The following is a 26,452-nucleotide window of genomic DNA, read 5'->3' on the forward strand; positions in this document are numbered from 1 at the left end:
AGCATTCGATCACGGCGTCGCTTCCTTTCCTCGTAATCATGATTCATTTTCCTTTCCTCTACTTACACCTCTCCATCGCCACCGTCCACCCCACCACCACCTCCACCACCACCTCCACCTCCACCCCGAAGCCCCTTCCCTTGCGCGCGCCCCCCGGGAAGCCCCCTCCCCCCACCCCCACCCCCACCCCCACCACCCCTACCCCCACCACCCTCTCCTTGTTGAAGCCCCTTCCCCCTCCCCCCGCCCCTACCAACAGGGGGAAGGGGCTTTTGAAATTTTTGATTTTTTGCTTTTTTTTCCCATCTCAAAGATTGTGACTTTCATATGAACATGTGTTTTGAAGAAAGAGTTCTCTCAGAAATGATTCTCATTTTTGGTCTAGAAATAGAAAACCTACTTTTTTTTTGTTCTGATTTCTGGTTCAGAATTGGTTCCGGAACAAAAAGTTGTTTCAGAAATAGAAAAATGGAATTGCGTTACCAAACGGGTTTCTGATCCAAAGCTATTTCTGAGAACAGAAAACCAGTTCTGGACAGAACCAGAATAATTATCATGCGTTACCTAAGATTCCTCGGAATATGAAGAATCATTCCATGCGCGGAAAGTTTAGGCGCACGAAAGAAGGAATGAGAACCTTTACCTCGTTAATTTAGAGATTAATTTTACGACCAAGAAAATTTTCGAGATTAATCTCAAGTCCTTTTATGTAGCACGAACATATTGACATTCTAAGAGCCCAAATAAGTTGGGGGAAGAACAGCATTGGTGCCAAAACTTGTGTACGGAGGCCACTTTGGTGCCAAAAGTTTCATTTGGATCACTTAAGTGCCAAAAGTTTACGCCGGCGATCACTTAAGTGCCAAATCGGAGAAAAAACGATCACTTAAGTGCTAACGGCGAGAAATTCCGACCAAATTTAATACGTGGCTTTTATATTTAAATTTTAATGACACATGGCATTTCATGTGTATAATTCAATTTTTTAAAAATTTTTTTCTAATTTTTTTTTTTTCATTTCTGTCTTTTTCTTCTTCTACCATGGCCGGTGGCCGGAGGCCAGCCACCGGCCATGGCCGACCTCCCCGGGTGTCGCCTTCCTCCGGACGAGGCCACGGCTGCCACGCCGGGCGTCACCTTCCTCGGGGCGAGGCAGCCGTGGCCTCGGCGAGGGCAGGCTTCGCCGGATCTGGCAAGGCGAGCCCTCGCCAGGGCTCGCCCTGCCAAAGCGACCTCGACCCTCGCCTGGGCAGGGCCAACCCCGGCGAGGGCTCACCTCGCCAAATCCGGCGAGGGCTCGCCTCGCCAAATACGGCGAGGCCGGCCCTCGCTGAGGCCACGGCTGCCTCGCTGGGCCTCGCCCGGAGGAAGGCGAGCCCGGCGAGGCCGGCCATGGCCGGTGGCTGGACGCCGGCCATCGGAAATAAGAAGAAAGAAAAGAAAGGAAAAAAGAAAGAAAAGGAAAAAAAAAGAAAAGAAAGGAAAAAAGAAAGAAAAGAAAAAAAAATGCCACATAAGTCTCCAGCGAGCCACATCAGCTTGAGAAATTAATAAAAAAATGCCACATCGGATTTCCGGAGAAGTGGCACTTAATTCATTATTTTTCATAACTTTTAGCACTTAAGTGATCCGATTGAAACTTTTGGCACCAAAGTGGCCTCCGCACACAAGTTTTGGCACCAATGCTGTTCTTCCCCCCAAATAAGTTAAACGCGAGAAAGTATGGCGTGCATCATTTACATAGTTAGCCTAGCCAAATTAATCAACTCCTCGGCATTCGATCACGGCGTCTCTTCCTTTCCTCGTAATCATGATTCATTTTCCTCTCCTCTACTTACAACTCTCCAGCGTACTTGCATTGCACGTATATTACACGTGTATTACACGTATATCTTCCTTTCATTGTGCATATCTTGATTGAGATATTATTTTGTAATAATTATTTAATAAAGCCTATAAATATTTGTCACCCACTTGATTTTATGAGATATTAGTTTGACTTGAAAAGTGTAGAAGTTGACACGTAGTAATTTTGGTCGATGAATTTGCAACCCACGTGAGAATTTCAACCGTTCACCCAAGATTGGAGAGATGATAAATTTCCATCCCACGTGAGAATCTCAATGGTGAGAATCTCAACCGTTCACCCGTTCACCCAAGATTGGAGATATCATTAATTCGCATTCCATGTGAGAATCTCAACCGTTCACCCCACGTGACTCCCCACCCCAAATTAATGACCACTCACTCATCTTCATTCTATATATTAGCCTACCAAAATTAATCAACTCCTCAGCATTCGATCATGGCGTCTTTTCCTTTCCTCGTAATCATGATTCATTTTCCTCTCCTCTACTTAGAACTCTCCATCGTACTTGCATTGGACCTATATTACACGTGTATTGCACGTATATCTTCCTTTCATTGTGCATATCTTGATTGAGATATTATTTTGTAATAATTATTTAATAAAGCCTATAAATAATTGTCACCCACTTGACTTCATGAGATATTAGTTTGACTTGAAAAGTGTCGAAGTTGACACGTAGTAATTTTGGTCGATGAATTTGCAACCCACGTGAGAATCTCAACCGTTCACCCAAGATTGGAGAGATCATAAATTCCCATCCCACGTGAGAATCCCAACCGTAAGAATCTCAACCGTTCACCCGTTCACCCAAGATTGGAGACATCATTAATCTGCATTCCACGTGAGAATCTCAACCGTTCACCCCACGTGACTCCCCACCCCAAATTAATGACCACTCACTCATCTTCCTTCTATATATTAGCCTAGCCAAATTAATCAACTCCTCAGCATTCGATCACGGCGTCTCTTCCTTTCCTCGTAATCATGACTCATTTTCCTCTCCTCTACTTACAACTCTCCATCGTACTTGCATTGCACGTATATTACACGTGTATTGCACGTATATCTTCCTTTCATTGTGCATATCTTGATTGAGATATTATTTTGTAATAATTATTTAATAAAGCCTATAAATATTTGTTACCCACTTGACTTCATGTGATATTAGTTTGACTTGAAAAGTGTCGAAGTTGACACGTAGTAATTTTGATCGATGAATTTACAACCCACGTGAGAATCTCAACCGTTCACCCAAGATTGGAGAGATCATAAATTCCCATCCCACGTGAGAATCTCTATCGTGAGAATATCAACCGTTCATCCGTTCACCCAAAATTGGAGATATAATTAAATCGTATCCCACGTGAGAATCTCAACTGTTCACCCCACGTGACTACTCACCCCAAATTAATGACCACTCACTCATCTTCATTCTATATATTAGCCTAGCCAAATTAATCAACTCCTCAGCATTCGATCACGTCGTCTCTTCCTTTCCTCGTAATCATGATTCATTTTCCTCTCCTCTACTTACAACTCTCCATCGTACTTGCATTGGACGTATATTACACGTGTATTGCACGTATATCTTCCTTTCATTTTGCATATCTTGATTGAGATATTATTTTGTAATAATTATTTAATAAAGCCTATAAATATTTGTCACCCACTTGACTTTATGAGATATTAGTTTGACTTGAAAAGTGTCGAAGTTGACACGTAGTAATTTTGGTCGATGAATTTGCAATCCACGTGAGAATCTCAACTGTTCACCCAAGATTGGAGAGATCATAAATTCCCATCCCACGTGAGAATCTCAACGGTTAGAATCTCAACCGTTCACCCGTTCAACCAAGATTGGAGACATCATTAATTCTCATTCCACGTGAGAATCTCAACCGTTCACCCCACGTGACTCCCCACCCCAAATTAATGACCACTCACTCATCTTCCTTCTATATATTAGCCTACCCAAATTAATCAACTCCTCAGCATTCGATCACGGCGTCTCTTCCTTTCCTCGTATTCTTGATTCATTTTCCTCTCCTCTACTTACAACTCTCCATCGTACTTGCATTGCACGTATATTACACATGTATTGCACGTATATCTTCCTTTCATTGTGCATATCTTAATTGAGATATTATTTTGTAATAATTATTTAATAAAGCCTATAAATATTTGTCACCCACTTGACTTCATGAGATATTAGTTTGACTTGAAAAGTGTCGAAGTTGACACGTAGTAATTTTGGTCGATGAATTTGCAACCCACCTGAGAATCTCAACCGTTCACCCAAGATTGTAGAGATCATAAATTCCCATACCAGGTGAGAATCTTAACCATGAGAATATCAACCGTTCACCCGTTCACCCAAAATTGGAGACCTCATTAAATCGTATCCCACGTGAGAATCTCAACCGTTCACCCCACGTGACTCCCCACCCCAAATTAATGACCACTCACTCATCTTCCTTCTATATATTAGCCTAGCCAAATTAATCAACTCCCCGGCATTCGATCACGGCGTCTCTTCCTTTCCTCGTAATCATGATTCATTTTCCTCTCCTCTACTTACAACTCTTCATCGTACTTGCAGTACACGTATATTACACGTGTATTGCACGTATATCTTCCATTCATTGTGCATATCTTGATTGAGATATTATTTTGTAATAATTATTTAATAAAACCTATAAATATTTGTCACCTACTTGACTTCAAGAGATATTAGTTTGACTTGAAAAGTGTCGAAGTTGACACGTTGTAATTTTGGTCGATGAATTTGCAACCAACGTCAGAATCTCAACCGTTCACCCAAGATTGGAGAGATCATAAATTCACATCCCACGTGAGAAACTCAACGGTGAGAATATCAACCGTTCACCCGTTCAACCAAGATTGGAGACATTATTAATTCGCATTCCACGTGAGAATCTCAACCGTTCACCCCACGTGACTCCCCACCCCAAATTAATGATCACTCACTCATCTTCCTTCTATATATTAGCCTAGCCAAATTAATCAGCTCCTCCGCATTCGATCACGGCGTCTCTTCCTTTCCTCGTAATCATGATTCATTTTCCTCTCCTCTACTTACAACTCTCCATCGTACTTGCATTGCACGTATATTACACGTATATTGCACGTATATCTTCCTTTCATTTTGCATGTCTTGATTGAGATATTATTTTGGAATAATTATTTAATAAAGCTTATAAATATTTGTCACCCACTTGACTTTATGAGATATTAGTTTGACTTGAAAAGTGTCGAAGTTGACACGTAGTAATTTTGGTCGATGAATTTGCAACCCACGTGAGAATCTCAACCGTTCACCCAAGATTGGAGAGATCATAAATTCCCATCCCACGTGAGAATATCTACCGTGAGAATATCAACCGTTCACCCATTCACCCAAAATTGGAGATATCATTAAATCGTATCCCACGTGAGAATCTCAACCGTTCACCCCACGTGACTACCCACCCCAAATTAATGACCACTCACTCATCTTCCTTCTATATATTAGCCTAGCCAAAATAATCAACTCCTCAGCATTCGATCACGGCGTCTCTTCCTTTCCTCGTAATCATGACTCATTTTCCTCTCCTCTACTTAGAACTCTCCATCGTACTTGCATTGCACGTATATTACACGTGTATTGCACGTATATCTTCATTTCATTTTGCATATCTTGATTGAGATATTATTTTGGAATAATTATTTAATAAAGCCTATAAATATTTGTCATCCACTTGACTTTATGAGATATTAGTTTGACTTGAAAAGTGTCGAAGTTGACACGTAGTAATTTTGGTCGATGAATTTGCAACCCACGTGAGAATCTCAACCGTTCACCCAAGATTGGAGAGATCATAAATTCCCATCCCACGTGAGAATCCCAACCGTAAGAATCTCAACCGTTCACCCGTTCACCCAAGATTGGAGACATCATTAATCTGCATTCCACGTGAGAATCTCATCCGTTCACCCCACGTGACTCCCCACCCCAAATTAATGACCACTCACTCATCTTCCTTCTATATATTAGCCTAGCCAAATTAATCAACTCCTCAGCATTCGATCACGGCGTCTCTTCCTTTCCTCGTAATCATGACTCATTTTCCTCTCCTCTACTTACAACTCTCCATCGTACTTGCATTGCACGTATATTACACGTGTATTGCACGTATATCTTCCTTTCATTTTGCATATCTTGATTGAGATATTATTTTGGAATAATTATTTAATAAAGCCTATAAATATTTGTCACCCACTTGACTTTATGAGATATTAGTTTGACTTGAAAAGTGTCGAAGTTGACACGTAGTAATTTTGGTCGATGAATTTGCAACCCACGTGAGAATCTCAACCGTTCACCCAAGATTGGAGAGATCATAAATTCCCATCCCACGTGAGAATCCCAACCGTAAGAATCTCAACCGTTCACCCGTTCACCCAAGATTGGAGACATCATTAATCTGCATTCCACGTGAGAATCTCAATCGTTCACCCCACGTGACTCCCCACCCCAAATTAATGACCACTCACTCATCTTCCTTCTATATATTAGCCTAGCCAAATTAATCAACTCCTCCGCATTCGATCACGGCGTCTCTTCCTTTCCTCGTAATCATGACTCATTTTCCTCTCCTCTACTTACAACTCTCCATCGTACTTGCATTGCACGTATATTACACGTGTATTGCACGTATATCTTCCTTTCATTGTGCATATCTTGATTGAGATATTATTTTGTAATAATTATTTAATAAATCCTATAAATATTTGTTACCCACTTGACTTCATGTGATATTAGTTTGACTTGAAAAGTGTCGAAGTTGACACGTAGTAATTTTGGTCGATGAATTTATAACCCACGTGAGAATCTCAACCGTTCACCCAAGATTGGAGAGATCATAAATTCCCATCCCACGTGAGAATCTCTACCGTGAGAATATCAACCGTTCACCCGTTCACCCAAAATTGGAGATATAATTAAATCGTATCCCACGTGAGAATCTCAACTGTTCACCCCACATGACTACTCACCCCAAATTAATGACCACTCACTCATCTTCCTTCTATATATTAGCCTAGCCAAATTAATCAACTCCTCAGCATTCGATCACGGCGTCTCTTCCTTTCCTCGTAATCATGATTCATTTTCCTCTCCTCTACTTACAACTCTCCATCGTACTTGCATTGGACGTATATTACACGTGTATTGCACGTATATCTTCCTTTCATTTTGCATATCTTGATTGAGATATTATTTTGTAATAATTATTTAATAAAGCCTATAAATATTTGTCACCCACTTGACTTTATGAGATATTAGTTTGACTTGAAAAGTGTCGAAGTTGACACGTAGTAATTTTGGTCGATGAATTTGCAACCCACGTGAGAATCTCAACTGTTCACCCAAGATTGGAGAGATCATAAATTCCCATCCCACGTGAGAATCTCAACCGTGAGAATATCAACCGTTTACCCGTTCACCCAAAATTGGAGACATCATTAAATCGTATCCCACGTGAGAATCTCAACCGTTCACCCCATGTGACTCTCCACCCCAAATTAATGACCACTCACTCATCTTCCTTCTATATATTAGCCTAGCCAAATTAATCAGCTCCTCAGCATTCCATCACGGCGTCTCTTCCTTTCCTCGTAATCATGATTCATTTTCCTCTCCTCTATTTACGACTCTCCATAGTACTTGCATTCCACGTATATTACACGTGTATTGCACGTATATCTTCCTTTCATTGTGCATATCTTGATTGAGATATTATTTTGTAATAATTATTTAATAAAGCCTATAAATATTTATTACCCACTTGACTTCATGAGATATTAGTTTGACTTGAAAAGTGTCGAAGTTGACACATAGTAATTTTGGTCGATGAATTTGCAACCAACGTGAGAATCTCAACCATTCACCCATGATAGGAGAGATCATAAATTCCCATCCCACGTGAGAATCTCAACCGTGAGAATATCAACCGTTTACCCGTTCACCCAAAATTGGAGACATCATTAATTCATATCCCACGTGAGAATCTCAACCGTTCACCCCACGTGACTCCCCACCCCAAATTAATGACCACTCACTCATCTTCCTTCTCTATATTAGCCTAGCCAAATTAATCAGCTCCCCAGCGTTCCATCACGGCGTCTCTTCCTTTCCTCGTAATCATGATTCATTTTCCTCTCCTCTACTTACAACTCTCCATAGTACTTGCATTCCACGTATATTACACGTGTATTGCACGTATATCTTCCTTTCATTGTGCATATCTTGATTGAGATATTATTTTGTAATAATTATTTAATAAAGCCTATAAATATTTGTCACCCACTTGACTTCATGAGATATTAGTTTGACTTGAAAAGTGTCGAAGTTGACACGTAGTAATTTTGGTCGATGAATTTGCAACCCACTTGAGAATCTTAACCGTTCACCCATGATAGGAGAGATCATAAATTCCCATCTCACGTGAGAATCTCAACCGTGAGAATATCAACCGTTTACCCGTTCACCCAAAATTGGAGACATCATTAATTCGTATCCCACGTGAGAATTTCAACCGTTTACTCCACGTGACTCCCCACCCCAAATTAATGACCGGTCACTCATCTTCCTTCTATATATTAGCTTAGTCAAATTAATCAACTCCTCCGCATTCGATCACGGCGTCTCTTCCTTTCCTCGTAATCATGATTCATTTTTCTCTCCTCTACTTACAACTCTCCATCGTACTTGCATTGCACGTATATTACTCGTGTATTGCACGTATATCTTCCTTTCATTGTGCATATCTTGATTGAGATATTATTTTGTAATAATTATTTAATAAAGCCTATAAATATTTGTTACCCACTTGACTTCATGAGATATTAGTTTGACTTGAAAAGTGTCGAAGTTGACACGTAGTAATTTTGGTCGATGAATTTGCAATCCACGTGAGAATCTCAACCGTTCACCCAAGATTGGAGAGATCATAAATTCCCATCCTACGTGAGAAACTCAACCGTGAGAATCTCAACCGTGCACCCGTTCACCCAAGATTGGAGACTTCATTAATCTGCATTCCACGTGAGAATCTCAACCGTTCACCCCACGTGACTCCCCACCACAAATTAATGATCACTCACTCATCTTCCTTCTATATATTAGCCTAGCCAAATTAATCAATTCTTCAGCATTCGATCACGGCGTCTGTTCCTTTCCTCGTAATCATGATTCCTTTTCCTCTCCTCTACTTACAACTCTCCATAGTACTTGCATTCCACATATATTACACGTGTATTGCACGTATATCTTCCTTTCATTGTGCATATCTTGATTGAGATATTATTTTGTAATAATTATTTAATAAAGCCTATAAATATTTGTCAACCACTTGACTGCATGAGATATTAGTTTGACTTGAAAAGTGTCGAAGTTGACACGTAGTAATTTTGGTCGATGAATTTGCAAACAACGTCAGAATCTCAACCGTTCACCCAAGATTTGAGATATCATAAATTCCCATCCCATGTGAGAATCTCAACGGTTAGAATCTCAACCGTTCACCCGTTCAACCAAGATTGGAGACATCATTAATTCGCATTCCACGTGAGAATCTCAACCGTTCACCCCGCGTGACTCCCCACCCCAAATTAATGACCACTCACTCATCTTCCTTCTATATATTAGCCTAGCCAAATTAATCAACTCCTCAGCATTCGATCACGGCGTTTTTCTTTTCTTTCCTCGTAATTATGATTCATTTTCCTCTCCTCTACTTAGAACTCTCCATAGTACTTGCATTCCACGTATATTACACGTGTATTGCACGTATATCTTCCTTTCATTGTGCATATCTTGATTGAGATATTATTTTGTTATAATTATTTAATAAAGCCTATAAATATTTATCACCCACTTGACTTTATGAGATATTAGTTTGACTTGAAAAGTGTCGAAGTTGACACGTAGTAATTTTGGTCGATAAATTTGCAACCCACGTGAGAATCTCAACCGTTCACCCATGATAGGAGAGATCATAAATTCCCATCCCACGTGAGAATCTCAACCGTGAGAATATCAACCGTTTACCCATTCACCCAAAATTGGAGACATCATTAATTCGTATCCCACGTGAGAATCTCAACCGTTCACCCCACGTGACTCCCCACCCCAAATTAATGACCACTCACTCATCTTCCTTCTATATATTAGCTTATCAAATTAATCAACTCCTCAGCATTCGATCACGGCGTTTTTCTTTTCTTTCCTCGTAATCATGATTCATTTTCCTCTCCTCTACTTAGAACTGTCCATAGTACTTGCATTCCCTGTATATTACACGTGTATTGCACGTATATCTTCCTTTCATTGTGCATATCTTGATTGAGATATTATTTTGTTATAATTATTTAATAAAGCCTATAAATATTTGTCACCCACTTGACTTCATGAGATATTAGTTTGACTTGAAAAGTGTCGAAGTTGACACGTAGTAATTTTGGTCGATAAATTTGCAACCCACGTGAGAATCTCAACCGTTCACCCATGATAGGAGAGATCATAAATTCCCATCCCACGTGAGAATCTCAACCGTGAGAATATCAACCGTTTACCCATTCACCCAAAATTGGAGACATCATTAATTCGTATCCCACGTGAGAATCTCAACCATTCACCCCACGTGACTCCCCACCACAAATTAATGACCACTCACTCATCTTCCTTCTATATATTAGCCTAGCCAAATTAATCAACTCCTCAGCATTCGATCACGGCGTCTCTTCCTTTCCTCGTAATCATGATTCATTTTCCTCTCCTCTACTTACAACTCTCCATCGTACTTGCATTGCACGTATATTACACGTGTATTGCATGTATATCTTCCTTTCATTTTGCATATCTTGATTGAGATATTATTTTGTAATAATTATTTAATAAAGCCTATAAATATTTGTCACCCACTTGACTTCATGAGATATTAGTTTGACTTGAAAAGTGTCGAAGTTGACACGTAGTAATTTTGGTCGATGAATTTGCAATCCACGTGAGAATCTCAACCGTTCATCCAAGATTGGAGAGATCATAAATTCCCATCCCACGTGAGAAACTCAACCGTGAGAATCTCAACCGTTCACCCGTTCGCCCAAGATTGGAGACTTCATTAATCTGCATTCCACGTGAGAATCTCAACCGTTCACCCCACGTGACTCCCCACCACAAATTAATGACCACTCACTCATCTTCCTTCTATATGTTAGCCTAGCCAAATTAATCAACTCCTCAGCATTCGATCACGGCGTCTGTTCCTTTCCTCGTAATCATGATTCGTTTTCCTCTCCTCTGCTTATAACCCTCCCCCGCCACCGTTCACCCCACCACCACCTCCACCACCACCTCTATCTCCACCACTAGCCAATCTTAGATACCATCTCATTCGCCACATTTCAGCAGCTAGACATTCTTTAGACTTGTATACAAACTCAAGTTGACATTTATGCACCTTAAGTTTGAGGGACGATTCTAGAGATATTTATTACTTTCTATAGGATATCTTCCTATGGTAAAGATAATTATGATATTTTTGTTATGGATTATCCTTATCTCTCATAATTGCACGTCCGTTCTACTTGCATTTCACGTATATTACACGTGTATTGCACGTATATCTTCCTTTCATTGTGCATATCTTGATTGAGATATTATTTTGTAATAATTATTTAATAAATCCTATAAATAATTGTCACCCACTTGACTTCATGAGATATTAGTTTGACTTGAAAAGTGTCGAAGTTGACACGTAGTAATTTTGGTCGATGAATTTGCAACCCACGTGAGAATCTCAACCGTTCACCCAAGATTGGAGAGATCATAAATTCCCATCCCACGTGAGAATCTCAACCGTGAGAATATCAACCGTTCACCCGTTCACCCAAAATTGGAGACATCATTAATTCGTATCCCACGTGAGAATCTCAACCGTTCACCCCACGTGACTCCCCACCCCAAATTAATGACCACTCACTCATCTTCCTTCTATATATTAGCCTAGCCAAATTAATCAACTCCTCAGCATTCGATCACGGCGTCTCTTCCTTTCCTCGTAATCATGATTCATTTTCCTCTCCTCTACTGAGAACTCTCCATCGTACTTGCATTGCACGTATATTACACATGTATTGCACGTATATCTTCCTTTCATTGTGCATATCTTGATTGAGATATTATTTTGTAATAATTATTTACTAAAGCCTATAAATATTTGTCACCCACTTGACTTCATGAGCTTCCCCACCCAAAATTTGATCAATAGCTTAATGTCTCGACGAGACTCCTAACTGCCTCCACTCACCCACCTCTATATAACTAAGGCCTAGCTTCCTTTCGATTCCACGGGCACACAACAATGGCTCATCTTCTATTCATAGTTCTCTTAGTTCATTTCCCTCTCCAATGTTTATGATTTGAAGAACTATCGCTGCGATCGTGATTTGGGCTATTGGTTTGGCTATGCATTTTTATAGTAAAAATTCAATAAAAGATTAACTTCTTCTATTATTTATAATAATATCTAACAATCACACGTCACGCATAGAGAGTCTTAGTGGGAGGGCAGAGTAGAGTGGGCTTCCAAGGAGGGACATCTTCTTACACGAGTGAGGCCGGAGGAGAGTGGGTTCGCCACGGTGGGAGCCTATTGGTGGTGGTGGTGGCGGCTTCCTCCACCGACGTAGGAGGGGAGTGGGGCCGCCACGGTGGGCGCCCATTGGTGGCGGCGGTGGCTTCCTCCTCTAAGGCGGGAGGGGAGTGTGACCGCCACGGTGGGAGGCCGGCAGTGGCGGCGGCCCCTCTAGGTAGTGCGGGGGCCGCCCTCCTTCCAGACCTCCTTCCCCTCTACCTTCCAAGTGGAAGAGGCACCCCTCCCCTTCGCTCTCCCTCGAGGTCAGTAGCTCCATATGCATTTAATGCCACGATCAACCTTCACCCAATTTCGACTGCCTCTACTCACGCCCATCTTTGTCTTGCATGGCCTGACCTCTTTCTCTCTCAATTCCACAGCAACATGCAATGGCTCCTCTTACTTCATTTCTCTCCCCTTTCCTTGGAAGCCTCCACCGCCAACCACTCCCGTCCTTCCTTTTGAAAGTCCACTCCCGTGCTCCCATGTAAGCCTCACTCCCTTCCGCCCGCTCGCACACTAGCCAATCCTGGATACCACCTCATTCACCACGTCTCAGCAGCTAGACACTCTTTAGACTTGTATACAAACTCAAGTTGACATCTATGCACCTTAAGTTTGAGGGATGATGCTAGAGATATTTATCACTTTTAATAGGATATCTTCCTATGTTAAAGATAATTATGATATTTCTGTTGTTGATTATCCTTATCTTTCGTAATTGCACGTATATTGCATGTCCATTGTACATGCATTGCACGTATATTGCACGTGTATTGCACGTATATCTTCCTTTCATTGTGCATATCTTGATTGAGATATTATCTTGTAATAATTATCTAATAAAGCCTATAAATAATTATCACCCATGTGACTTCATGAACTTTTCCACCCAAATTCTGATCAATAGCTTAATGCCTCGACCAAACTCCTAACTGCGTCTACTCATCCACCTTTATATAACTAAGGCCTGGCTTCCCTTCGATTCCACGGACACACAACAATAGCTCATCTTCTGTTCATAGTTCTCTTAGTTCATTTCCCTCTCCAATGTTTATGATTTGAAGAACTATCGCTATGATCGTGATTTGGGCTATTGTATTGGCTATGCATTTTGATAGTAAAATGACAATAAAAGATTAACTCCCCGTATTATTTACAATAATATTTAAAAATCACACGTCACACATAGAGACCCTTAGTGGGAGGCTAGAGGGGAGTGGGCTTCCAAGGAGGGACGTCTTCTTACTTGAGGGAGGTCGGCGGGGAGTGGGCTTGCCGCAATGGGTGCCTGTTGGTAGTGGCGGTGGCGGCTTCCTCCATCGAGGCAGGAAGGGAGAACGGCCGCCACGGTGGGCAGCCTTTGGTGGTGGCGGTAGCGACTTCCTCCACCGAGGTTGGAGGGCAGTGCGGCCGTCGCGTTGGGTGGCCGTTGGTGGCCATGGCAGCGGCGACTTCCTCCAGTGAGGCTAGAGGGGAGTGGGGCCGCCATGGTGGGCGCCCGTTATTGGCAGCGGCGGCTTCCTTCACAAAGGCGGGAGGGGAGTGCGGCCGCCACGGTGGGGGGTCGGTGGCAGCGGCGGCTTCCTCCAATGAGGCCGGAGGGGAGTGCGGCCACCACGGTGTGTAGCTGTTGGCGGCGGCGGCGGCTTTTCTCATCACCACTAATAATTGTACATCATGTGAGCAATTTGAAATTACTTTTCAAATTCAAAATGATTTCCTCCATATATAGGGATAAGCGTTATGAAGATAGCACACCATGGAGTTTGTTTTCAAATTCAATATCGCCGGCCAGAAGAAAAAGAAAAAGAAAAAGGAAGAAAAGAAAAGAAAAGAAAAGAAAAGAATAAATAATTCGATTTTTTTAAAAATAACAAAAAATGTTTTTTTAAAATAAAAAAAATAAAAATCGATTTTTTTAAATAAATATTTTTATAAGAACAAACGTTTCATTAACTAAGGATTCGAGCCCGAGCGCCGAGTACTTGCACACGGCCTTTGTGGAGTCGAGCCAGAGGGTCAGGACTAGAACTCAAGCATCGGGGACCTGAGCATGGCCTTTATGGACCCGAGGTCGGGTGTCGGAGCATCGGGTACGGGTACTAGGGGTTGGGCTTAGCCTCGATGGACCCAGAAGTAGGCATCGGGGGCCCAGGCCCCAGACACCGAGGTTTCGAGCCTAGTCGCCAAGACCTGGTCCTGAATGTCGGGACTCGGGAAACAACGTTGGGGTTTTCGTGCCTAAGCATAGAGTTTCGTGTCCAAGCGTCAATAGCTAGTCATACTTCGGAAAATGTTTTCCGGTTCTTTCAAAGAGAAAATCATTTTCTTGAATTTAAGCTTTGATAAAGAAACCTTTTCCGTTGACTAGGAAAAAATTTTCCGTTAACTCATTTTCCCAAGCAAACCAAATGCCAAAAAATGAGGAAAGTGTTTTCCCAGAAAATGTTTTCCGCGAAACTAACGACCCTTAATTACCATGTAAATCATTTGCGATAATTTGTGGCAGAGCTAGGGGATCAGTTGATTAACACACGAGATGTTTATAAATAAAAATATTTTCGATTTAGGGGATCAATTTGCAAATTTTAGATGGATATATCACAATATGATGCTATATGAGCTCAATGGGTGTATATACAAATTATTTTATGAAATAATTTGTGCGATAAACTAGGAAGAACATGATCAATCTATCTACTTCACTAACGCTGATGCCCAGAAGAAATAAGTGGGAAATTACCAGAATAGTCCTAAATCTATCGTATTTGTGCTAGTTCAGTCCTAAACTTTTCAATTTAGTCAATTGAGTCATAAACCTTGTCACGATCGGTGAAAGAAGTTCACAATTCATGTTATGTGAGTTCCGAAGCATGTAGACAAATTTTATGACAGTTTTACTACAGTTGTCTCTTGTTATTTACGAAACCCCTATCAAATTGTACTGCAAATAAATACCAATTAATTCCAGAGCTCTAATTTAAATTCGTCGGGAGTAAGATGTCAAGGGACTTTAAGTTTTGTTTTGTGAATATCACAAGGATTATGTGGTGCGTTTCCCATATGACATTAATATTGCCGGATCATTATTTTGTGATGACATAATGGAAGTGGAGATTTTAGTAAACGACTGCATTACCAAATATTTTTGCTTGAATTTATCGTGTACTTTGAACTTGTTTGAGCATATTATATATTCCTAATGATTTTGTCAGTTGGATTCATTGGTATGGCCCTTTTTCTTATCTCTTCTAGCCATTAGTTTAAGTTAAGTAGATAGACTGATAATTTTCTTCCTAGTTTATCGAACAAATTGGTTTATGAAATCATTAGTATTTATACCCACTGAGCTTATGGTTATATTTTGTCAAAAATTTGCAAATTAATCCCCTAAATTGAAGTATATTCATGTTTGTAAACGTCTCTTGTTTTAATCCATTACTTCCCTGGCTCCGCCACTGATTGTTGAAGAAGATTTAAAAGGTACTTAAGTTGTTAGTAGAATTGCTTCTCATGAAATCATTCTATAACAATGAAATCTTAGAGTTCAAATCGTCTAAGACACGAAAATAAGAAGAAAGAGAAAGGATTATATATATATAATCACCGAAAAAGAAATATGATATTGAGAAAAAAAGATGATTGCCTACTTCTTCCAAACTTTGTACAAAATTTCAGTCGGCCAAGGAACCGTCACGGCAGAATTTCAAAGACAAGGGAAACACATGCACTTTCCATGGAAAAAAAGGGCAACCGTGCCTTATTTCAAGGTCAACTTTAGTCCTCGTCTTTTTACCCAGAATGACCATAACGCGCAACTCTTCGATGCCATATTTTCTTTTTCCTTTTTTGCTGTTATCGTTAGCAAAAAGTAATCTCGAGAAAAATAATACTACAAGTGGCATAATTTTTATATAACGTTCATTTCAATGCCATAATTTTTTTTCGAATTATTTATTTATTTATTCTGTTTTTTTATTTTTATTTTTCATTTCTTATCATTTCCTTCTTTTTTTAGTGTGGCCAGCGAGGGTGGCCGGGCCTCATCGATGTCTGGCGGAGGTCGCCAGCATTGGGCTAGGCATGCCCGATCTAGCGAAGGGCGGCCCTCGCTAGAGGCTGGCGGCGGTCGCCGGCCATCGATGAGGACTGGCGATGGCTAGCGGAGGGAAAAGGGGAAAAAGAAAAAAGGAAAGAAGGAAAAGAGAAGAAAAGAAAAAATAATAAATAATAAATAAAAATTATTAAAAATTATTCACGTCAACGTCGATCGTATCACATAGGACAACTTGCATCCACGTTAGTGATTTCTGGCCAAAATTAGCCAGATATACTTAATTGGCAAAACGTGAAAATGTTTGGCACAATGAAAAGGTTTAGGACTAATTGATAAAAGTACAATATGTTTATGGCTTTTTGGACAATTTTCCCGGCTTTTCATGACGTAAAACAATTTAAATAATCTATATTATGCTCGAAATCTTTTCGTATTAACTAGCTCTTCATGCTTTTTTTGAAATATCACGATATTGCTATCTCTAACTGTCCAATAAAATATCTTGAAAATTGCAGTATTCGAACGCTATGAGGAACTATGATAACAGAGTTTTCTAGAGCAAGAGCTTAGAAATTTTTCATATGGAGAAAACGCGAGGGCAGGTTGACGTTTAATTTTTCTGGTTACATGATAAATAATCACTTTCATTGGTCGCATTAATCAAGTATAAACTCTTATTAAATGAAGTGGCTCGTACATGGTGATGAAACTCACAACCAGCTCTTAATTACATTGGCCGAGGGTATAGGTGATTAATAATTAATATAGAATTTCAAATGGGAATACGAAGATTAAATGTAAGTCAAGCGGCTACAAAAAACCAAAGCTTGAACCCGTTTTATGATTTATGGATGAGCTGGACCGGACTTTCACTTCCTCCTTCGTGCCCCAGTTCATAACCCAACCCCCGAACTCTCTCACTAATTTGACAAGTCGGTCCATGGAGTCGCCCACTCTTCAAAGGCAATAATTTAAAGAGAAAAGTTGCTTAAAATGGATTTTAAGTCGGGTGGGGTTTTAGTCAAGTACGGATTGGGTCGGTATGAGTCGCTAAATTTGTATTGGATATAAATAGATCAAAACGGATTAAATATATCAATTTGGGTTGGACCATTGACCCACCTAACCCAATTCACCTGGTTGACGGGTCTATGTAGGTGTTTTGTACCATGTGTTGAAAATTCACTTCCCGTTGAAGCTGCTAATTCAAATAACATCGTGTGCGCATATATCTAGAAAAGAAAGAATAGAAGTTGCTCTTTTGGTCTAATGTTAGATACTCATGGCTAACGGCGAAATCAGATCAGCCATGCAGATATGATATTGTATTGCCAAGTTTGATTTCGCGCATGCGCGCACGCATGAGGGCGTGTTTAGGCAAACTCAAGTAAAAGTTGATTCTCGACGAGCAGTGACCAACTTTGTAAGGCAATACCGAGCTTAAGAACAGTTATTCGAGTCAATATAGCTTTCCAAAAGTTGCTTTGTTGAGGATATTAGGAAGCTGATCCATATCAATTTATCACCGTCTTGGCCAATCACACTAGAAAACCAGAAGCAAGAACCAATGCAACTTCTGAGTTTTCGTTCTGGAACATCTTCACATGAACTTCGTTCATGTCTGAACTAAAATCTCCCAAGTCATGTGTCAGAGCATTGCATGACAACATGGGCAATTCACTTTCAAAACGCACTTCGCTTATTAATGTGCTACTTTCATTTACTTCTCTCCATCTATCTTCTACACCCAAAACTTAAGTATATAAAGAGAATGCCCTCATGCTCTGCAGTATCCTCCTGGACCTCAGAAGGTGAAAAGATAACCCCATGGATCTCGCATAAGTTTCAGATTCAGCAAATTATAACAACTGGGTGTGTCCCCCACCTTGGGCATCCTTTCGTAAGGATGAAAACTCTCTCCAATTGCATTCATCCATTGGACTTTCCTGAAATAAGCTGCCTTGTCAGTATACACATCCGACATATGACCATTGCCCATGGGCGGGCAATACCCATTTGCGCCTTCTTTAGCAAGTCCTCCCCACGCCGCATGCAGTGAGCCATTGCGTAAATTCAAGAATAACTCCTTTGGCCAATAGCCCACATTGATCGGCGGGTCATGAACGCGAAGCCACCAGTTCTCAGTCGCTATGTCCTGCAGCGACATGGACAACAACAATGGAAGCGATCATAACTACACGTTCAGGTTCATATTTTGTAAATGAATATTGAGAAAAGTCGAGTCTCTTGATCACGTAGAAAACTGAAATCACCTGCGAGACTTCAATTTTGAGTTCATATATGGGTCCGCCATATGTAGAAACCGGGGTTCATGGATAATTGGGATTTATTACTCTATCCACCTGTACAAAGCCTTGGCAGAATGTGTTGTAGCAACCATCGCGGAAACCATCTCCCTGTTACCAATAACGCTCTAGTTTTATAATAAATCAGGATAAAAGTGTACAAATATTTGTACAAATAAATAAATAAATAAAAGGAATTGGTGTACAAATTTATTGAAGTTTGTAAGGATCAAAATGAAATGCCGTCTGGGTGGCGCTGCTGGAAAGGGCACTCTTCCTCTCGCAAAATGTTGGGTGTTCGAATCCCGGGCGCCGCAGGGTGACTTAACCGGTGTACGTGTGTGGTGACTAGCACGTGTCGCCCCCAGGGTTTACCTCCCGGCTGTCGGCCGTGCGGGGGTTCCCTGGGTTACCAAAAAAAAAAAAATGAAATGCCGTCCCTTACCAAAAAAAAAAATAATATAACCTTACCAAAAAAAAAGATGAAATGCCGTCCAATATGTAAACAGTCGAGTTAGACCATTGGCATTCAGTGTCGGATCGACCCAATACAACAATATATAATTGTCACTCAGAATACTGACCGTAGGTCGCTAGATTCATAAAGTAGCTACCAATACCATTTAAATAAAATGCTTGCCTTGTTGATACTAAGGAAAGAGTGGAAAAAAAAATTAATTGCGTTAAAAAGAAAAAAAGAGAACGTTTTCAAATTGAAATCATACTTACAAATTAAATAGCTGCAGTAGAATGAATATAAGATTACAATTTAAATATAGAACACGGAAGATTTATGGAACCACATAGCAAGTAATTTGAACGAGTAATTATGATCTTTTTCGATTATACAACAAAAAAAGTGTTGTCATACATTTTAATAGCACATAAGGGCATTCATGGAACTTAAAAAAATAAGGTTGAAATCCTCCTCTAAATATGATGTATATACAGTAAAATTTACTTACTCGCCAACCGGCTACAATCATTATAATATGATCAGGAGGTCTAGTCTCAATCCATATATTATGCGAACTAAATTTTTCTGGATCTATGCTTATATTGTAGACAGAGATGTGTATGATCGTGGCTCAAGAACGCTCTCTGAAAAATACAGATATTGGATTGAACATATATGTTATTTAGAGGAGAGAGAGAGAGAGAGAGAGAGAGAGAGAGAGAGAGAGAGAGAGAGAGAGAGAGAGAGAGAGAGAGAGAGAGGTTGTACAAAAACGCCATATTCATTTATCCAGTGTAGTATTCAGAATTACAGGCTTTTTGCTATTGAAAAAACAGACTTGCTATCCAATGCAATAACCTCCGGGACCTCCATAGCCAATCCAATAGCCCAAATCTCGATTATAGCGATAATTCTTTAAATCATAAAGATTGGATTTATCCACATACTTAGCCACTTCTCTAGAAGGTTGTACAAAAACGCCATTTGCATTAATCCAGTGTAGTATTCGAAAGTACGTTGCATGCCTGTAATCACCGTCGGGCTTGTGTCCACTTCCGATCGGAGGACAAACTCCATCACTTCCGGCTAGGCCAATTCCTCCCCAACCCGTATGCAGTGAACCATTTTGTAAATACGAAAATAGGTCTTTTGGCCAATAGCCTACTTTAGTTGGAGGGTAACCAATCATCAGCCACCAATTCCCAGTGGTACGGTCCTGATTAGAAGTAAAATCTATTCGTAAGTTTTTTAAATGTGAAAAAGATCCTAATATTTTTTATGAAATTTCATATAATAAACCTCAATCGATCTAAATGAAACATCAGTACGGACATAGCCACATTAATCAACAATCGATAATTTGAAAACTAAAGTGTATCGTTAAATTGATTGGCTTATCCAAACCTATGTAGATGCACCGAAAAGACTACTACATCATAAAATATAATGGGTGAATTGAATTTTTATAATGAATTCATTATGGTTTGAATGGATTTTGCTAACGTAAAAATATCGCTTTATGAATTCAAGAACATAACCTAGCGTTCGGTAGATTTTTAGACAGACTTAACTTTCTTAGTAGGACCAATGATGGGCATGGATAGAAAAAGCTGAGCGCGAAACATAAAACTCATCAAAGGGCATTCAATTCTCTAAGATATTATTGTGAAAAGAAAAGGATTAATGGATAATATCGAGGAAGATCAAACTGTATATACTGTTTATACGGATATAAGTTTAACGTAATCTTTTCTTAATTTTTAACTGAAGATTTTCAGATTGTTGTTCCATACTAATTTTATTTTTACTTTGGTTGATGTAAGTTGAATGTATTCTTATTTTCGATTATATTGTAATTTGATCGAATTTAAATTTCAAGGTAAATTTTAATTATATATTTCTTTTCAAATTCATCTCATTAATTGTTTTTGGCAATTAATGTGATACATATATATATATATATGTATCTTGAGAGAGAGAGAGAGAGAGAGGGGAAATTTCGTTGATAAATTTTAATTATTAATTCTAATGGTTAAATACTTTTTTGATTAAATAATTGACATTAATAGTTTTACAGGGGGTTGAGAGTAAATTAATAATTTGACAAACGATAAATTGTTAAAACAAACCAATCACATTTTTCACGGTTTAAATAAATCTCATTTTCATGGATCAAACATGTTTTTTGGTAACCAAAACAAAATGAAGACGGAAACTATTTTCATTTCATTATCACAAGAAAAACGCAAAGTAAAATAAAAACTCTAAAACCAAATCTCCCTTGCATATCATCACATTTTCAAGTAGTGAAAGATTTCATTCTCATCGCCACTAATAATTATACGGCATGTGAGCAATTTGACATTACTTTTCAAATTCAAAATGATTTCCTCCATATATATGGGTAAGCGTTACGAAGATAGCACAACATGGAGTTTGTTTCGAAATGATGCTTACCTGCTCGACAAGGATGGCAAGCTCATATTGATCTCCACCATAAGTAGAACCATGTAAGGGTGTATTGACAGGTGCTCCCCTACCTACGAGGACAAAACCTGGACACAACAGGTTAAAGCATCCGTCGCGGTAACCATTGCCCTGTCACGATAATGCTTAGTCAACAGATAAGCCAACGTAGATCTAATTTCAGGTTGGTTTTTCAAACTTGTATGAATAATTGATCAATTATCTCTGAACTAACCGTCCAGTATGTGAAGAACCGAGAAAGAGTATCACCGTAGAGTTGTGGAGAAACCTAGTAAAACAAGATATTAGAGTTAGCCAACTATTAGGATTTTCGCATCACAATTACCTTCTCGATACTTAATAAATTTAATCACTCACCGTCCAACCGGCTACAATCATGCTAACATGATCTATAGGTCCGGTTTGAATCCATATATTATGCGAACTGAATTGGTCATTGGCAACGGTTATATTGTAGATGGATGTTCGCCCATAAGCTCCATATTTAATAGTTTCTATCTTATTTTCCATCAGAGCAACCACCTGCAAATGACTTCATATTTTTAATTAACAACATAGGAAAAGGGAAAAGTACCAAAAAGTTCCTAAATCTATAGCCTTGGTACAATTAAGTTTTAAACCTTTCAATTGAACCAATTTAGTCCCAAACATTTTATATTGGTAGCAATTTAGTCCATCCGGCCAATTTTGGCACGACTGGCGCGAACGTGGAAAATTTTTTAATAAAATTTTGAATTTTTTTATTAATTTTTAAACTTTTTTTTTCCTTTTCTTTTTTTTCTTTGGCCCATGGCCACTACTCGGCTAGGGCCAGTGACTAGCCACAGGTAAGGACGTCGGCCCTCATTGGCCATTGGCAAGAGCTTGACCCTTGCCGAATCTGGTGAGGGCCGCGACGCTCTCGCTGGCTTTTACCAGTGGCTAATCACTGACCATGGTCGAGCATCGGCCACAGGCCAAAGAAAAAGAAAAGGAAAGAAAAAAAAAGGAAAAATTAATAAAAATGTGAAAATTAATTTAAAAATTATAAAAGAATTGTTCAAGTCAACAATTTCGGCCCTAAATTGGTCGGATGGACTGAATTGATACCAATGTGAAAATATTTAGGATTAAATTGGTCAAATTGAAAGATTTAGGACTAAATTAGTACCAATACAATAGATTTAGGATTTTTTCGGTACTTTTCTCAATAGGAAAAAGTTGAAATATATGATAGATATGGTTGTTTGTGCAAAGTTAAAAATTTTCCGAAAATTCTTATTTTCGAGAACAGCCATGTCTAATAGTTCTCTTTGACCTTGGTTCCAAGTGGGTCGACACAGTCCACAGGCCAGGCCATGCTGTTTTCATGTTTATGTCTTATGCTGAAATGTCGTTTCTTTAGTCCAAAGAGACCTTTTAAAGAAAATACATAGCGTGCATGTGTAGAGAGAAACGCGCACGCACAGGCAAGAGAGAGAGAGAGAGAGAGAGAGAGAGAGTACATGCTGATTAGATTCAAGAGCATCCCGTCTTGAAGCTGCTAAGAATGGCATCATTGGTAAGGCGTTCGCCCTGATCAAATCCTTCTTTGTTACTCGAGAAATCGGTACAGTTCCAATCGGGCATGGTTCTCTCAATCCAAATTGTGTAGGCTTCATGAGGGAAAAATTCTTATCGAAACTAGTGAAATGTAATGTCGGATCTTTCTACAAGAAAAGGGAAGCAATTATGGTAAACCAAGGAGAATACATGATGCAAGTGATTCTGTATTGAATCATCTGCTTCTTTTGTTGACGGAAAGACTGACGAAACTTTACCTGAACTTTGTGATTCTTCAACAAAGGATGTTCTAGCGATGGTTGTTTATCAATGTCGATACAGTCAATGGTGTTGCCTTCCTCAGTCTATATAAAAATATCAAACGCAATTACTAGTTTCTCAAACATACGACGCTTGCATTAAACTTAATTAGCAACATAAATTGCAGCATAACATAAAACTAAAACAATTAGAGCATTTGCCAAATTGTTGGGAAGATAATTACCACGAATGTCTTCACCGGTGGCTTGTTCATCATTCTAACCTGTCTTTCCAACTCTGCATCGTCATCTTCTGAAATGTTTCCAACCTCACACAGACAAACACCAAAGAATACGAACAACAATGGCAAGACTTTCATCTTGTATTGCACTGTGAGAGTTATGACGATCTCGTTTTTGGCACTTCGGCCAAATTTATAGGCCTCTTCCACATTCGAACTTCTCCTTTGTACTTTCAATCCAATCAAAACTTGGAGGTCAACAACTTACTTTTATGTTAATAACCCTTTATTTATTGTCTACTCACTTTATTTCTTTGTCCAACATTTGTAAAATATATTAAACTAGCTATGTTAACGAATTCAAAATTCAGTATTAATTTAACCTAAATTTGATTTACCTATAATACATCTATGATTGAATTTTAACATAAACTAAAAATTTATATCTTATGGCAGCAGCATACCCCGAATTTTGGCAAAATGGGACCTTTGATATTCATGCATTCTCTTTCAATGGATTTTGTGCAAGAGGGACAATATTAAAGAAACCAAAGAAGGTATCTGTATAGTTAGTTTTATCTCGTGGGAATGCTAGTAGATGAGAAAACTAATTGAAGATAAGAATGTTCAATATTCAAATGCAGATTACACTGCTTGTTTGGGATTTATATCGCGAGGATATTGTGATTTTATTCATTATACCAAAATTAAGCAATGATGCATAGACCATACAAAACCCTTCCTCATGAAATTCATGTATAAATCTATCACGATAATAGCCTTTGTTAACAATAGCAGCCAAAATGGAAAAAACAGAAAAGGCATTCAAGACTCGGGAGTTACGGCCCTCATGGGTCAAAGACGAGCATTGAAGGACTAAAACTTAACTTGAAATAAGGCATGGCTGCCATTTTTTTTCCATGGAAAATGCATGTTTTCCACTTGTCTTTGAAATTCTGCCTTCTTAGAGTTTGAGACATTTTCATGACGTCGGATGTTCAGTCAAACCACACTGGTCATAACGGTCCCCTGTCCTACTGAAACCAAGCAATCAATGGCTAGGTCACAATTTCTATACAAGGTTTTGTTTATTTCACTGAAAATTTCTCGTAAGAATTTGATTTTATGGTATATGATAAATGAATTCACTAAATGCAACTTGTATAATAAAAAAGAGCATGTGATGATTAACAAACTGGAATTAGTCTCTTCTTTGTTTATTCCGTAATACATTAAAATAACAAGAATTACAAAAAAAAATTAGTGAAGAAATTATGAAATCATATTTCTAATATAATATGGATTGATAGTGTTTTTTGGAAATGTAGAAGAACATAAATATTAATGATGCATATTCAGGAAATGGTAGACAAAATCTATGGAGAAAGAAAACATATGAGATTTATCAGGGAAAAAAAAGAAAAAAATTGATGAAGATAGGAAATAGACATAGAGTGACTTATTCTTCTCACTTGGATGCGTAGCAAGATGTTAGGGACCATAATTTCCTTCTTGTCACAAGGGGAAGTCAAGGAAAATGCTTTCGTTGATCGACTAGTTTTCCGTCATCCCAACATAAAAAATTCTAAAATACATTCCCAGAAATGGTCTTCCATCAAATTAATTGACAAGAAGTTTTGAAGAAATCAACAATCATCTTTTATTTTTTTCTCAATTTGATAGTTGTTTACGATTGTTTGGGCATTAGTCTTGCTTCTAATATGAAGTACCTTTTGGAAATTTTCCTAATTGTCTTCTAATGTCTCTCTATTTCATTGGATTCTAAATAATTGTTTCTCTGTTTTTGTTTTCATTTTCAGTAGAATGACTTCATTAGAAGCAGTTCTACTAACAACTTGATTACCTTTTAAATCATCTGCAATAATCAGTGGCGGAGCAAGGAGGTCAATTGATCAAAACTCGAGACGTTTACCGATATGACTATATTTCGATATAGGGGGTCAATTTGCAAATTTTTGATACAAATTTTACAGTAGGTATACGTATATCCTATATGAGCTCAGTGGGTTTAATTACTAATGATCTCATATATCAATAAATGCGATAAACTAGGAAGACCATGATGAATATATCTACTCAACAAACACTAATGTCTAGAAAAATTAAGAAATAGGGCCATACAAATGAATCCAACTCATGATATCATTAGGAATTTACATCATGCTCAAACAATTCCAAGGGACAAGATATATTAAAACAAAATTATTTGGTAGACGAAGGTATTGATATAGTCATTTACTGTAATCTATACTAGCGTTATTCTATTTACAAAGTAATGATTATTTATCAATTGAGTCTTAAATATTTTGTATTTATGCCAATTCAGTCCAACCGGCCAATTTTGGCCGGAAATCGCTAACGTGAATGTCAACCTTCCTACGTGGCACAACCAGCACTGATGTGGAAATTTTTTAATAATATTTTAATATTTTACAAATTTTTTATTTTTCCTTTTTTTTTTTCTTTTCATTCTCTTTCTTTTTTTTTTTCTTCATTCTTCCTCTAGCCAGTCGTCGGACCTCAGCAACAAT

At 38.8% G+C, this 26,452-nt stretch overlaps 2 protein-coding genes across 2 annotated transcripts; both read right to left on the reverse strand.

The window, feature by feature from the left end:
* Positions 1–18,431: 18,431 nt before the first annotated feature.
* LOC130140067 (uncharacterized) lies at positions 18,432–18,794 on the reverse strand. The gene has a single exon (XM_056318429.1). It carries the CDS (start codon positions 18,792–18,794, stop codon positions 18,432–18,434), a length of 363 nt encoding a protein of 120 aa, XP_056174404.1.
* A 163-nt stretch (positions 18,795–18,957) lies between these two features.
* LOC115678232 (uncharacterized) lies at positions 18,958–24,038 on the reverse strand. The gene is made up of 7 exons (XM_030601573.2): positions 23,904–24,038; positions 23,677–23,763; positions 23,362–23,565; positions 22,235–22,399; positions 22,092–22,145; positions 21,848–21,988; positions 18,958–19,044 (listed from the first exon to the last, which is right to left on the reverse strand). Exons 1-7 carry the CDS (start codon positions 24,036–24,038, stop codon positions 18,958–18,960), a joined length of 873 nt encoding a protein of 290 aa, XP_030457433.2.
* Between the last annotated feature and the right edge of the window lie 2,414 nt (positions 24,039–26,452).

The sequence above is a fragment of the Syzygium oleosum genome, unplaced genomic scaffold (assembly GCF_021117445.2).
Source record: "Syzygium oleosum isolate NSW1041296 unplaced genomic scaffold, Sole_v2.1 Sole_v2.15, whole genome shotgun sequence".
Taxonomy (NCBI): Eukaryota; Viridiplantae; Streptophyta; class Magnoliopsida; order Myrtales; family Myrtaceae; genus Syzygium; species Syzygium oleosum.